At 36.2% G+C, this 14,056-nt stretch overlaps 1 protein-coding gene across 8 annotated transcripts in view; it reads right to left on the bottom strand.

The window, feature by feature from the left end:
* Nucleotides 1–14,056, bottom strand: part of KCNMA1 (potassium calcium-activated channel subfamily M alpha 1) — a gene marked incomplete at its 3' end in the record, with an annotated part of 410,494 nt that overhangs the window by 123,499 nt on the left and 272,939 nt on the right. For all 8 annotated transcript variants that reach the window (XM_084210399.1, XM_084210401.1, XM_084210403.1 and 5 more), the window contains 5 exons: nucleotides 9,228–9,338; nucleotides 7,345–7,450; nucleotides 5,860–5,942; nucleotides 3,616–3,685; nucleotides 1,781–1,936 (listed from right to left, as the gene is read on the bottom strand). In XM_084210399.1, the coding sequence (XP_084066525.1) occupies nucleotides 1,781–1,936; nucleotides 3,616–3,685; nucleotides 5,860–5,942; nucleotides 7,345–7,450; nucleotides 9,228–9,338 (526 nt within the window). The remainder of the gene's footprint in view (nucleotides 1–1,780; nucleotides 1,937–3,615; nucleotides 3,686–5,859; nucleotides 5,943–7,344; nucleotides 7,451–9,227; nucleotides 9,339–14,056) is intronic.

Genomic DNA, 14,056 nt, shown 5'->3' with positions numbered 1-14,056 from the left:
CTGGAACTATTATAAAAATGCAATATAAAATAACAAAACATAGCTGGCCAAGATAATGGCAGAAGTAGTGAGATATAACTTTTGGAAACATGGTACCTGTACATATCCTGGTTTTGACTTTAAATGTTTTTATATAAAAATCCAGGCCATAAATGTGTGTATTTCTAGTACACTTACCCCACAGTCAGACATTTGCACACTTCATCATTTTGTGAATCTCCCCACATTTTCACTGATTTTTAAAATCAGTATTAAAATAGCTTGAATTAAGACTGAGGCTTCTGAGGATACCCATATATTTGGATCTCCTTAGGAGAAAACTGACCCCTTCTGATTTTGGAAGGACAGAAGTTGAGCAAACTTTTCACATGAACTCTGCTGCTGAGCCCAAGTTCATACACAAGGCTGCCTCAGTAATTGGCATACATTAGTGTGACTGTCACAAATGTTTGACACTCCTGAGAGTCTTGGGGCACTACAGCAGACAGGAGTGAGAGAGACCAAACTGACAGGCAAGGAGAATTATGTTCACAAGAGACAGAGTTTTCTTCTGGGATACAGATAGAAAGGATCAATATCCAATTGGAAATATGTTGCAGAGTCACAAACAGATTCCAGGTTTGCTGAAGTGAAACAATGGGGTTTTTTTGTTTGTTTCTTTCAGTTGGGTTTTTTTAGAACGTGAATAAAGATGAAGATATTTTTACTGCAGGCAATAAAGAGCAGAGCCCAGACCTGTTTCCATCTTGAAGACTGCTCTTTTTTAATTAAATGTAATAGTATGAAATATTTTTCATGGGAGCCTGCTGTCTTCTAAGGATACCTTCTCAATAATGTCAGGATGTCATAATGTTGGCTTATAAGAAGCAAATAAAGACTCACTGTCCTGCACCAACATATGCACCTCTAAGAGAACATTCCTTGCTTTCTCATCTGAGGACATGAGGGTATTTCTATTTTTAGCTTACTTGCACAATGGAGTTGAAGTGGACCATAGCCTACCTTGCACTCCAGTGTTTCCCATCCCATTAGGAACACTGGTGAGACTGGAAACTGCCCACCCTTTGTGTTTGGAATCAGTGTCCCTGAAATGCACCAGGAAGGATGCAATGATTATTGCAATGGAGGCCTTGGTCCAGTGAACCAGTACAGCTGCCACTGAAGTCTAACTGGGCTACAGTTTTGCAATCTAAGTGAAAAAGAGCTCTTAGACTGAGGAGGAGCAAATACAAGAATGATGTTGTGGGAAGTTTGGGCCTCAATTCTAACAAAAGTTCCTTATTTACTCACAGTCAGAGGTCCAGTAGTCTCTGGATGTCAAAGACAAAAATGACCAGTCCCTTTCTCTCGGCACTTTGTTGCTACATGGCATGTAGATAAATCATATTTTTGTTTTAGCAGCAGCAGCTTTTCTGATAGACAAACATGTGGTTTGTCTAAAATCAAGCAAAACCACAAAATGCCAAAAATATCTCCCTGGAAATGGATGATGATTCGGAAATTATTTTAAAGGCTAGACACTTGCTGAATAAAAATTAAAAAAACCAAAAAAAACAAAAAAAAAAAAACCAAAAAAAAACCAAAAACACAAGTTGATAGAACCTGGTTTATTGCCCAATTTTCAGCAAAAAACTTTTGCAGGGAAGTGTGTGCTGGTTGTTTTGGCGTCACAAAATCTGTTATTGTCTTTCTATCTGTTGCACATTTGAGTCATGTTCTCTACTCCTGTCTCTGACAAGCTGAATTGCAGACTAATATGTCCCAATGAGAAAGGCATTACCTTTATGAATGACCTCATAGAGAAGAGGTTGGCTAACATTGTGGAAAGGCCTGGTGCCAGGCAGCTCTGGGCTATGAAACCCAGCTTCAGCTCAGCAAGACAGATTGCATCATCTCCTTCTTTCCAGTTCCAGCTTGGGATATTTAGTAGATGGGCCTGGAAAACAAACAAACAAACAAAATATCCCACAGGTGAAGAACCAGAAACAGAAGACAGTTCTGAATGATTTTCTCTGTTAATACCTTGATTTTTCCTGAGTAGGCAGAGGCACTTCAAGTGTTTCAGAGCTTAATTCTATGCTGAGAAATGTCCCACTCTTGCCTACTACAGATAAAATGCTACACTTCCCAAGACATGGTGGCTGGGGCACTCCATCATGTCCATCCTCACACCTGAACAAGCAGAATGTTGTAAAGCTTTCCTTCCCTTCTGCATGTTCCTTTTACAGCACTTTGGGCTACCATCTAACTGAGAAGGAACACACATACAGGAAGCTAACACAACTTAGATTACAACTTATGTGAAGCTGCAGCCTTTAAAGGATACTAGAATTTTCAAACTTATACAACATCTTCTGTCTTTTCTATTTCATTTTTTCCACCTTGAAGAACAGTACCTGATGGTGAAAAAACAAACCTTTTTTCCTAAGAATGTTATTTATTTATTTATTTAAAAGGACAAAATGAAGAAAATAACTGAGCAAGACATGCCTGCAGTATTGGAACTGATAACTTAGATAAGTACAATTATTGCTCAGGTACTGGCATAACTGTTGGATTTTCTCTGACGTGAAACTTTTACGTTTGTGTAGATACAAGGAATCACAGAGTCTTCCCTCCTTGTTTCCCTTCCTAATTCCACAGTTCAGTACTTTGATAAAAGCTGTTCATGAAGACATAACCATTGGAATAACAAACGAACTGCAGTATTCAAAAAAACCTTCCTCTCTGTGGCTGCTTAAAGCAGAGAAACTCCTTGCTTGTATTCTATAAAAAGACAGGTCTCTTCCATAACATACAGGAAGGGGCTACAACAAGCAACAGTAGTTGCTCTTGTTCTGGCAACAGGTTACAGGTATAAGGAGTTGTTATCAAACCTTCCTAGTACCAGATTTATAGTGCATTTCATCAAATGAAGGTTTACCCAGTCATGCTTTTTCTCACACACTGGGCAGTGCTTGATTCTTTCAGAGCTAATAAAAGAAGCAGGCCACGTAGGAGTACTGTGTTATCTGATATTTCCCTCCCAACCCTGTTAGTCAGCAGTTTATGGACTTCCTCAGCCCAGGGTTGAATAAATTTACTTCATTGTGTTGAAGGGTCACAAATTTACCACAAAAATTTTTTTCACATTTCTTTCCAAAGTGGAATTTTAATTTTGAACTTCACAATATTCTTAGTACTGAATCTCACCACTAGGCTATGTTTTATATTAAAAAACACCAATTTATCTATTTTGTACTGCTTGGCTATTTCAGGTCAAAGTGGTCATGCTGGAATAAAAAAAAAAAAATGACAATAACCTCCAGTAAGACAATAAGAGCAGAACTTACAGAACTGAAGTGGTGAAAGGTCATCTGGAATCAATAAAAACTATGGACACTGCAGCTTTGAGAATTAGATCCTAGGCAACTCATAAATGTCAAGGTTTTGATAAAGTCCCTTGCACATATAAATAAAACAAAATTACTTTGTAACTGGATTACATGACAAGGTTTATTAAGATGTTTTAGTTCGGAAAGAAAATGCTTGCTGTTACTGGGACTAGAAAAATTATGTATGAGCAAATGCAATGCAGCAAAAACCTCTGAGAAGAACCACTGGCCATCACATTACCTTATTGTGGTACTGCAACATCTGAGTGATAATTCTTATCTTCGGATGATAATTCTTTATGGAAATAACTCTAAAAAGAAAAGGCAAAACCTATTAAAATAACTTTTAACTGATAGGTTATTTGGATAATGCATCCAAACACCTCTATTTTACCCTGTTGTCAAGTCCCACCATTAAAACTGTACCCCCTCATTCATCTGCCTGTAAAGCAAACTGATTGATGTCAGACCTTTGATATATTTACACATAGTCAAACTGAGGTAAGAATTGGTGGCTAGTACTAGAGAGCAATAAGCCTCAGGAAATATTCAGTTGAATGTTTTGCCCTTATGGAGTTTGCAGAAAATGAGTCTTGTTTCAGCAGCACTGTTCAGATACTCATTCCGTTAGGAAAATAATGCAGTTGGAACTGTTACATCCTTCTCATCCTCAGTGACTATTTTCATGCCTTTGAATCAACGTACTTGATCAACTTCCCAATGACAAATGCCTGAAAAAATGAATTTCTGCCCCATCACATATTAGTTATTTATAGCTGCTAGATATTCACTGTATCTAAATACCTTGAATAATGATTCTGTGTTACACATGCAAATTCATCTCAATTTTGATGGATTAATCCACAGATCAATATAAAAACTGATAAATGAATGCAAAATTTATAAAACATGGGGCTACTTTCATAATCTGCACATTTTCTGCATTCTAAATTACTTAATGAATCCAAGATATACTCAACTGTATGTAGATTTTAAGTGGCTTGAAAGAAAATTGTTTGAGAAATGCATGAATTGATATTGTACTGTAAAAAAAGCATTGAGCAAAATTAAAGAGATGAACAACCACAAACCAATAAGTCCTGTATTTAAAACCTAAAGGTAGAAAAAGAAGATAAAACAATGAAAAAAATATCTGACTTATTATGGAATCATCAGTTTCACAAGATGGGATGCCATCTTTTGCCACCAGTGTTTTCATTGGTGTTTTGTAGAATGTATCTTGTGAACTACTGGTCTGGCTTGCGCTTTTAAGCATATCAAAGCTAGAACAGGAAACGTTAAAAAATTGCATTATTTTAACAAATCTTTCTTCTAATTTTCCGTTTCTTGCTGAATGGTTTAATTAAACATTCTTTTTTTTTAATTAAATTTTGACAAAACACAAGAGAATTCCACATTTACATTAAAATTTTTGCATTTTAGTACATCAGATGTATTAAATCTACTAAGAATGTATCAATCTGGGACTGGAATATTTTTATCAATGTCAAAATAAAGTTTCTTGCATTGCAACTCAAACCATGTTTGTAAAATGAAACTAGGTGTATTTTAGCCTTGTGTCTTTCTCAGATGGCTACATCTCTTGCACACAGTGGTAGTTTTCCAGAAGAGCAACTTTAGGAGCATTTTTTAATTTCTCCCCTTCCTTCAATACAGAGGATGCAAACATCTGACAAGCCAGTAAAATCTGTTTATAACACCGGCCAATTCAATACTAGAGAACTTTTAATCAATCACTGACTGAGATTTTAATTTTTAATTTTAAAAAGGAGACTTTTTAAAGGTCTCAGTAAAACTAGGATTGTATGAACAAAACAAAAAAATGGAATGGCTTAGGTTTGTTGCAACTCTAGCTGCCATCTACTGACTGATTCATCTCCTCCCTTCAGAGACTACAAGGAGGAAAGCAGGAGGAGATCTGGTGGTCCCTAATGCTGTAAATGCCTTGTCAATTAAAACAAGCAATGATTGGTCTTCAGTGCAAAAAAAGCAGGATGGGGACAGGAGACACCTCCCTTGTATACCTTGCCATCCCCTGGGCAGGGCAGTACTGGCAGGAGCAGCTGCACCACGGAGAGCAGGAATGAAGCCCTGAAGGTGCTTCTGCCCCACGTTGACACAGCCCTGCAGGGCAAGCACTCATGCATGTATTGTTGCAACAACCTGATTGCATTCCCTTTCCTCTCTGTGTTCAGCTAGGAATGCTCAAACCCTAGCTCCTGCAAAATGACTTAGAGAGTCAAAGCCTCTGCTCCAGGTGTCTCTTCTGACAGACTGAAGCAGACAGACGTAACAGTGGAGGTAGGAATTTAAGGTGTTCTCACCTCTGGACTTTAGTGAGGATCTTTTAATTTGTCCTCTAAAAAAAAAAAATCCTACAGTGTTCTTTGAGTGCAACAGATCAGATATGAAATTAGCTAATCAGAGTTAAGAACCATTAGGTATTAAAAATTACAGAGTTTACCTCATAATATTGGAGGCATCTTCAGCATCTGGGTCAGCGCAGTATTTATTGGCAAGGATTAGGCACGCATCTGCTGACTCTATCTGAGACACCAAAGAGAAAGGAAACACATAAAGCAACATCTCTTTCCAGCTCTTCCTTCCTCATAAACTACCCGGGAATCCAGCACTGGCTGCAGGAGTGTGAGTGCCAGTTCTCAGAACTGCTAATCAAAAAAGTTTCTAGGCTAACATGAGCTCACACCAGCGATCACAACCACTCTTGTGTACACAGAAAATTTCTTGGAACTTGCTTGTGATGATCAGAGCAGGTCAGCAGTTCCACTGACAACTCTTACTCTGCATCAGCTGAGCCACAAAGGTGGTAATGTTAATCTTTTGTAACCAGATACTGGAATTTAGACTCTGAAATGCATCAGAAGTTGCTGTTGCATCAGTGCAGTGCTCCCAAAAAGTCCTGCAGCTTTGTTTGGGAATTTAAGGACCTTCCTATTCAAGATAGGAAGAGGTGGCTGAACTGATTTAGAATCTGAGCACTGGATTTAGAAAGCAAGAGGAGGACAACTGATCTATCCACAGGACCTCTAGATTCACACAAACCTCAGCTTTACAGAACTCAAAGCAGATGACAAAAGTATTTTCCAGCGTATACAACCAAATATCAATGCAAAGAAGGGTGGAATACAGAATAAAAAATAAGAACACATGATTTTATGATCATAATTAGGACGTGCTCTGATGAACTGAAACAGTGTGCATTGGCCTACAAAAATCTTAAGCAATTTCTGCAGTCAAAATGGACAAAAGACATTATTAGTATTCCAGAAAGTGTAAATTACACTGCACTAATAAAATATTGTTGACTTAAGCAGCCAGTTTACATTTCATTGGGGAGAAAAAGAAACAAAAAAGTTAATTATGTATCTGAAAACTTGATTTTTCTTTAATTTTATTTTTTTCAAGCTTCATGCTTTAAGAGAATGAAATAATTTACCATTTAGAAATTCTAGAAAAATATCTAAATAAGTAAAACTATCTAATTTTGTCTACCAGAAATCTTAACTTGCATTTTTCTTTCTGGATACTAGAAAACAGAAAAAGGGTTTGGAGGGTGAAAAAATATCTTTAAATTGTTCTGGTAAGACAAAAGCTTTTTAAGCAATTACTGTAAGACAATATCTTGCTATATCAAACATTAATGTAAAATACATTTTTTAATGAAACGTCAATGAAAAATTCATAGAGTGTTCAATGGAATGACAGACAATGTATCTTAAGTCACTGTTGCTGTAGCTTTGAAGATCTAAAGATATGGGAAAAAAGGTTTACCAGTACAGATATAATTTATTACTTAAGATAATAGAAAGGGAAAAACATTCTTTTGGAGTTACATGCAGAAGGGCTTTAGTGTTTGGGGTTTTTTCCAAATAATGCAAGAGTACTTAGAAACAGGTCAATTAGCAGAACAGAACAACAGAGCTGTTACCTTCACTCTCGCCAGGTCATGGGGATTAAGGACTGAACCCTGATAAAATTCCACCTGAGTGAAGTGTCGTTTAAAAAGAGCTTCCAGCTCAAGGTTAGGGGAGATACTGCAGTGGAAAGAGAAAGAAAACACAAGAGCAAATGAGAGGTCAATTTCCATAACTGCTCCATTTCCTGCATTTACAAACCCAGATATTCAGACTTCTGCTGATGTTTTTTTCTGTGGCACGGAAACAGCGTGCCTTACTTAAAAGATAAACACTACATTGCTTCCACTGCCTTACTGGTATCTGCAGTGCTTCTGGCCCACCTTGTGCTACTCTCCACCTTCACTGCATGTACCTTTCCAAGGGATGTGAATCCAGAAGTATGGGTGCAAGCATCCTCTCCCAGCATTCTACCCAGAAATTGTATAGTACTACAATCACCCTCTGCATGTGCCTACCATTCCCACAACAGCTGACTGTGCTGAATAGAACAGCTCAATGCAAGATCTCTAAAAATCAGAAAAAGAAACCAGACAGGGAACATGAGGCCTCTATGAGCTACAATTAAAACAAACATTATGATGCCATGACTTTCTGTCTCATTTCATTTTGCCAGAAACAAAAGAAAAATTAAATTGATTACAGTCAATTACATAACGTGGCACCAACCTTGCAAATATCTTTTCTGGTGTCACTCATTAAAACAAAAGGAATTTAATAGCTACAGGCACAAACAAGTAGCAAGGTGCTAAACTCTTTTCATGTGAATGTGAAGTTTCCTGATTCCTATCACCACTTTTTCACTGTGGAAATCTTGATCCTCAATTTCCTCTCACAGTCACTTGTTATTACATTGAGAGGGAATAAAAAAAATTATGTAGTTACTTGAGGATGCCATCTCTAGCTCAAATCGAAAGGACCAGATGAAAAACTGTGGAAGTACTGCTGATGCTTAGCTTTCAGCTTTCACTGTTAAATCATCACAAATTATATCCTTAAATTCGAATCATTTTCTTTGACAACAAGTGCAGAATGCAAAAAAATAACATTTATAACTTGGAACTCTTCTAAACAGATGCCATTACAGAACAGAAAAGATACTGCCTCCTGTCATGTGGAATTTTCTAGCAGTTCCTCCTCAGGCATGGCTATTTGGCATTGTATTAGTTATTAAATTATTATTAGCTTATACATCATGTAGAGCATGAAAGAAACATCATCTTCATTAAGACACCTTTCCAAAATCCACATAAGAGAAAGGCAAGATACTATGTGTGTGTAGGGATGTGTATATAATGGAATAAAGAGCAGTTCTGATTATCACCATGATAAGAATTTCATTTCTATTTTCAATACGTTTGTAAAGTATCTGTTACATTAAAATTGAATCTGTACCTACATTTTTCATTTTATAAATACTCTGCACTTTAAAATAAGCACTTTCCTAAAGAAATCCAGGGTGAAAAGGTGTTTTCAGATACCATAAGTTTGTACAACATATTTTTCATTAGTTTTACTGATGCTCCTGATTTTGGCAGTTTCCCTAGGAATATTTACCACTAAAAAAATATCTGGGATGTATTTATTTCCAATTCAATATTTTTTATTTCATAACCTGATCTTCACTTCAACTATGCATTTAGCCATGGACCTCACAGGCAACACAACTGGGTCTGATGTCTGTCTGCTTGAAACAAATATGCTTAGTAGGGGGTTATGAAAAATGCAGGAAAAAAAAGCCACCTTTTCTCAAGACATATTTTTAATAAACATAAATGCAAATATTAATCTTATAGTTATTTGGAGCTTTAAATGTTCTCTCTCTTCCCAGAAGATACACCTTAACTTAATGAGTTTTAGTAACAGATGATAAGACCAATGTTGAAAGATTACTCACTTATGCAGAAAGACGATTTCTACATTGACATCATCCCTATCCTTGTGCAGGAAGTCCTTCAGGAAGTTCGACACACTTTCAAGTGTTATGTGACCACAGACAACTATGTGCCTGTTACAGAAAAATCAGAATTAATCGTGCAAAGAAGGTAAAACAAGCAAGCAAGCAGAGATGGAAATAATAACTTCTTGAGAAAAAAGAGCATTAGTCTCTCCTTGATGTTTCTCTAGATCCTATTCCATGAAGTCAGAGAAGAAAAATATCAATTACAATAGGTTTTTTTGCAACTGCATATATATCTATGTACACACTGTCACCTGTACACTGTCACCTGTAAAGCCATTTGCCCAGGTTGTATTACACATAACAATGAGTAGGATCAGTTATATATATATATCTATGCACTGCATTAACCAGACCCTTTCAAAGTCATATTTCCTCATTTTACACATCTTTCTCGATATTTTTAACTCCTCTAATGAGATTTACTGTTTAAATTTTTGGGTTGTGACAGCAAATCTCCCTAAAATGATTCAATATTTTTCTATAGTTGAAGCAGACTTTTGAGCCAAGGAATGTAGTGCAAAGCTTTCCAATTACAGGCCATAAGTTACAAACAAAGAAATCTTTTTCCTACCATAAATCCTAGAGGGAGAGCACTTTACAACAAAAAGTCATTGTTTACTGTTATCACTTTTCTGGCAGAGCAGAGTGTGTTAAACATTTATTTTGAAATATGATAGCTCCTTTGTAAAGACATCACCAGGACTCAAATGCAATTTTAGAAATAGCAACAATCTAAAATTTCAATTGTTTCATTTTGTTTAACAGGCAAGAAACAGAAGTTTACAAGAGACTCTGGCCATGCTAGTTTGTATTTAACATAGGACTCCATATATGAATGTTTATTGCTAAACTTGCTATTCATAGTTTCTGCTTTGCTTTTTTTTTATTTAACATAAGTTTTAAGTGAAATAAATGTCCTTGGACTGCAAACACTTAAAAACACAAAAACACGAGTTAAGGCTTTCCTGTTTTATGAGATGATAAGCACAGGATCAGAAAACAAGACATAAAATATATCAGGTCAGCCTCTCTCTTTTGGCCAAGAGATGCTCTGGAGCTTCAGATCCTGAAGCGATATTTAAAACCTTAGTAGTTTACTCGATGTGAATTCTGAACAGACTGTTTGGTACACTACATTACACTAACATACAGGGAAGTTCTTTCCGTCTGGTGGTATTCCAGACTTTTCCTGGCTATAAACACATATAGCATCAAAAACCCACCAAGTCCCAGGGAAATGATAAATAGCAGCTAAAAGTAATAGTTTGTATTCCTTATACTGTCTGTGCATGTTTTCCAAGATGAATCATTTTAAACTATGTGTATTATTTTCTTCAAAAGTCTCCATCTATTACTAATTAAGAAATTGAACTTTCCATCTGGATAGCTTATAGCTTTTGATAGCTGAAATAATTCCTGATTTTAGGGGAAGTTCTTTGTGCAAATCCAGAGCTGTTAGCTTTAGCTGGGTCTCTTCCTGAATCCTCTCCTGATACACTGCATTCCTATGGAGAAAATGTATTACCTCCCTGGCTGATTTCACTTAACATGGGTTCTTCTCTGTCATTAATTAGAATCCACATTTCAAAAGTATTGCTGTGCAACCCAAAACATGTATAGCAGAAGAAATTACCAGAGTATCAGAAGACTACAAGGCAATTCATGCTCTCAGATACCTCCAGAGGTTATTTGCTGCAGAAAGCTCCTGCTACAAGCAGATGCATTTGGTACAATCCTGTTATGATGCTCACTGAGTAGGGACTCACAGCAATCTGCTCCGGGGAAAATTAAACATTTGGCTGCCAAAAATTCTCGTATTTGGGTATCAGGACTAATTGGTTTTGGAGTGTTAAAAGGCATCTGCACTGTGGTTTCCTTTTATACTCTGATCTGGAGCTGGACACAATCTATTCTTTTCTTTGCTATTCTTATACAGTGCATGGCAGTGTCCTGAGCAGTGAATGCAACAAAACCTCCTGGCTTTCAAAGAATATTTTCTGGTAAGATACTTGCATTAATTTTTGGTTGAAAACTCCCACCAAAAAAATCCTCCTGTAACATAAGTCATATTTTTGCTTAGAAGTAAAAGAAATTGAAAACAGATTTCCTACTTGCCCATAGAGAGTTATTAGGTATATTATTTAAGAGAACTTGAAGAGTTTATATTGGAACTTATAATGTTCCAATCTGTCCTGTATATGATTTGAAGATTTATAACTTCCTCTGTTTGTTTTAGTAACCATTGTATTCACTTTTTAATTTTTTTAAACGCCCATTTTTTTTCATGTACTGAGAAAGTAAAACCAACATAGTGGATGTCTTTTGTTTTCTGCAGAAGAGTTGTTAGTAGAAAGACACAGAATTAAGTTCATTTGGTTAACAGAAGTATCTAACTTCTACACTAAGCTTTTCTTTCTGAAAAATCTCAGAAATAGTACATGATTATTATTTCTTTTTTTTTTTACTCTTTACAAACAAAATCGATAAATTCCCTTGCCATACTGAAAAACATGATTTAAGGATTAGACATTTTTATTAATCATAGTTATTTGAGAGGACTAAGGTTTTTGTAAAGTAGCAGTTGTCATTGGTACACATATCAGATAGAAACTGGTTTAATATACCAGTGGGAATTCCTGCTACATGATTGTAAGGTTGCAAAATGAACCTTTTACAAAGAGTCAAAAGCTTATCAGGAGCTATATTCTATCAACAAAGATGGGCTAATCCATCCTCTCCCATATATATTTAGCATTCTCAAAATGAATTTGATAAATATGAAAATATGTCAAATATGAAGAATTGGCACAGATGTATACAGTTGATTTCCACTCTTATTCTACATAATTGGAATTCTCTACGGTAACTAATTTTTTCCACCCTAGTATTGACATAATGATCCATTTACTAAAAATCCTCCAGCCTCTTATAAAGTAAAAAAAAAAAATTGAGACAAAAAATCCAAAGCTACTACAGAGACAAACTGTTTCAGTAAGGAAAACAATGAAATGAGCAAAAGTTAAAACATCCAGATTTTTGGCATGAGTTAATTGGGAACATACACTTAAACCATGTAAATAGCACTGTAAATGAAAACAGATCCACTCTGGATGGGGTTCTTTAAAAAGGATCTTTGCATGGATCTTCCTTCAGAGGACACAACACAAAAGGCAAATCTTTTGTCTGTTTATTTTGCAAGAAACATCCATTTTACTGGAATAAGTATAAAGAACCTGAAAAACTCACTCCAACTAGTCTGTTCTAACAAATCAACAATAAATACAAAATTCTGCTCAGTATCCGGCTGAATACTTGGTGTTCACTTGTCAAGTAACTAAAGGAAGTGGGGTGCATATTGCTCTAGATGCCTCTATAAAATTATGATATTCATATCAAATACATATGCTCAGATCTTTCCATGGTATTTCTGCTTAGCATTCTGCTCATTCCTTCACCTACTGACCATCTAAACTCTTTATATACCAGCAGCAAGCGGCTGTGGTTGAAGCAGGCAGCAGCTTGCAGAGTCTAACAGGTTCTGCTCAAAGAAATGAGGGATGTCAGTCCTGTTTTCTTGTTAAAAAAAAAAGTCAACAGAGACTGTATACGTGGTCTGCTTGTTTATCTATTAGTGATATGCATTCTTAAACACAGCAGTTTACAGTACATTTCTACAGGGCTGTACTTTTCATGATTTACCAAACTCAGGATTCTGATATTCAGCTCAAAACTTCCTGAGTGGGCTTCTGTGTCTTACTTTTATTTCAATATCATCTCTCCTCTCAGATTAACTCTGTTAGAGTAGTAAGGGCTGTGCAGCCACAATCTGAAGTGTTTCCTTTTCCTTTTCACAGAAGACTTGAGCCCAAGGATGATGGGATCTAATGATCTCTTATGTAGCCAATGTGAACAGTAAAAATATAATTAAACTGTAAGCTAATTTCTCAATCTGATTCTCCCATGAGGATCTATAAATCTCCTAGTAAAAAGGAGACAAGCAGAAAATCTTAAAGGATATAGCAAATTGAATGCCAGGCAAGTTTAACATTTTTTTCTCCTGCCACTGTTTGTCCAAAAGTGGATTTTTATGATTCTCTTTATTCCTGAAGGATTAAAAATCTCAAAAGTGTTGTAGTCACTAAGAAGTGTTGCAGACACTAAAATATGTGTCAGCATTAAAAGTATACAAGCATATGGCCACACTGTCAGAGGAGATGTAATTGAAACGTGTGAAAACATATCTCAGTACCTCTAATTTCTGTAAATTGGACCTGATAGCTTCAACAGTCAGCTATTTAGGAACCAGAGTGTACTTGTGCAGCTGCTGTGCTTAATTCTGACAGAAAATATCTGTTCTTTCCACCAGGTTCCATGCCTTTGCATTCTCCCTTGGTTCATGAATAAAGAAAAAGGGATTAGGTAATAGCAGGAAGCACTCAAAAAGATCCTTTCAGTATGTGGTGCACAGGACAGACCAGTGGAACCCTACTGGATCCTACATCAGATTAACACAAATAGGAAATTGTTCATGTCAGGCATTTGAAATTTCCTCTGATGCAAACATTAAGTCACTTTGTGACCAATACAAGAGTGCATTTCAGCTCCTTTAATCCAGAATAAATAGCACACTTCTTTGTTTAAACTACACATTAGAGCTTTCATCCAAGTCTGTTTGCAATGGCATGCTATCCTACATGACTCACTCTGGCCTGCTTTATTTATTTAAACCTTGCCCAGCTACAGCTAGATGAATTTATCTTGCA

This window comes from Fringilla coelebs (assembly GCF_963513975.1).
Source record: "Fringilla coelebs genome assembly, chromosome: 8".
Taxonomy (NCBI): domain Eukaryota; kingdom Metazoa; phylum Chordata; class Aves; order Passeriformes; family Fringillidae; genus Fringilla; species Fringilla coelebs.
The sequence above is the reverse complement of the archived record's forward strand: the minus strand, read 5'-3'. Positions and strand labels throughout refer to the sequence as shown.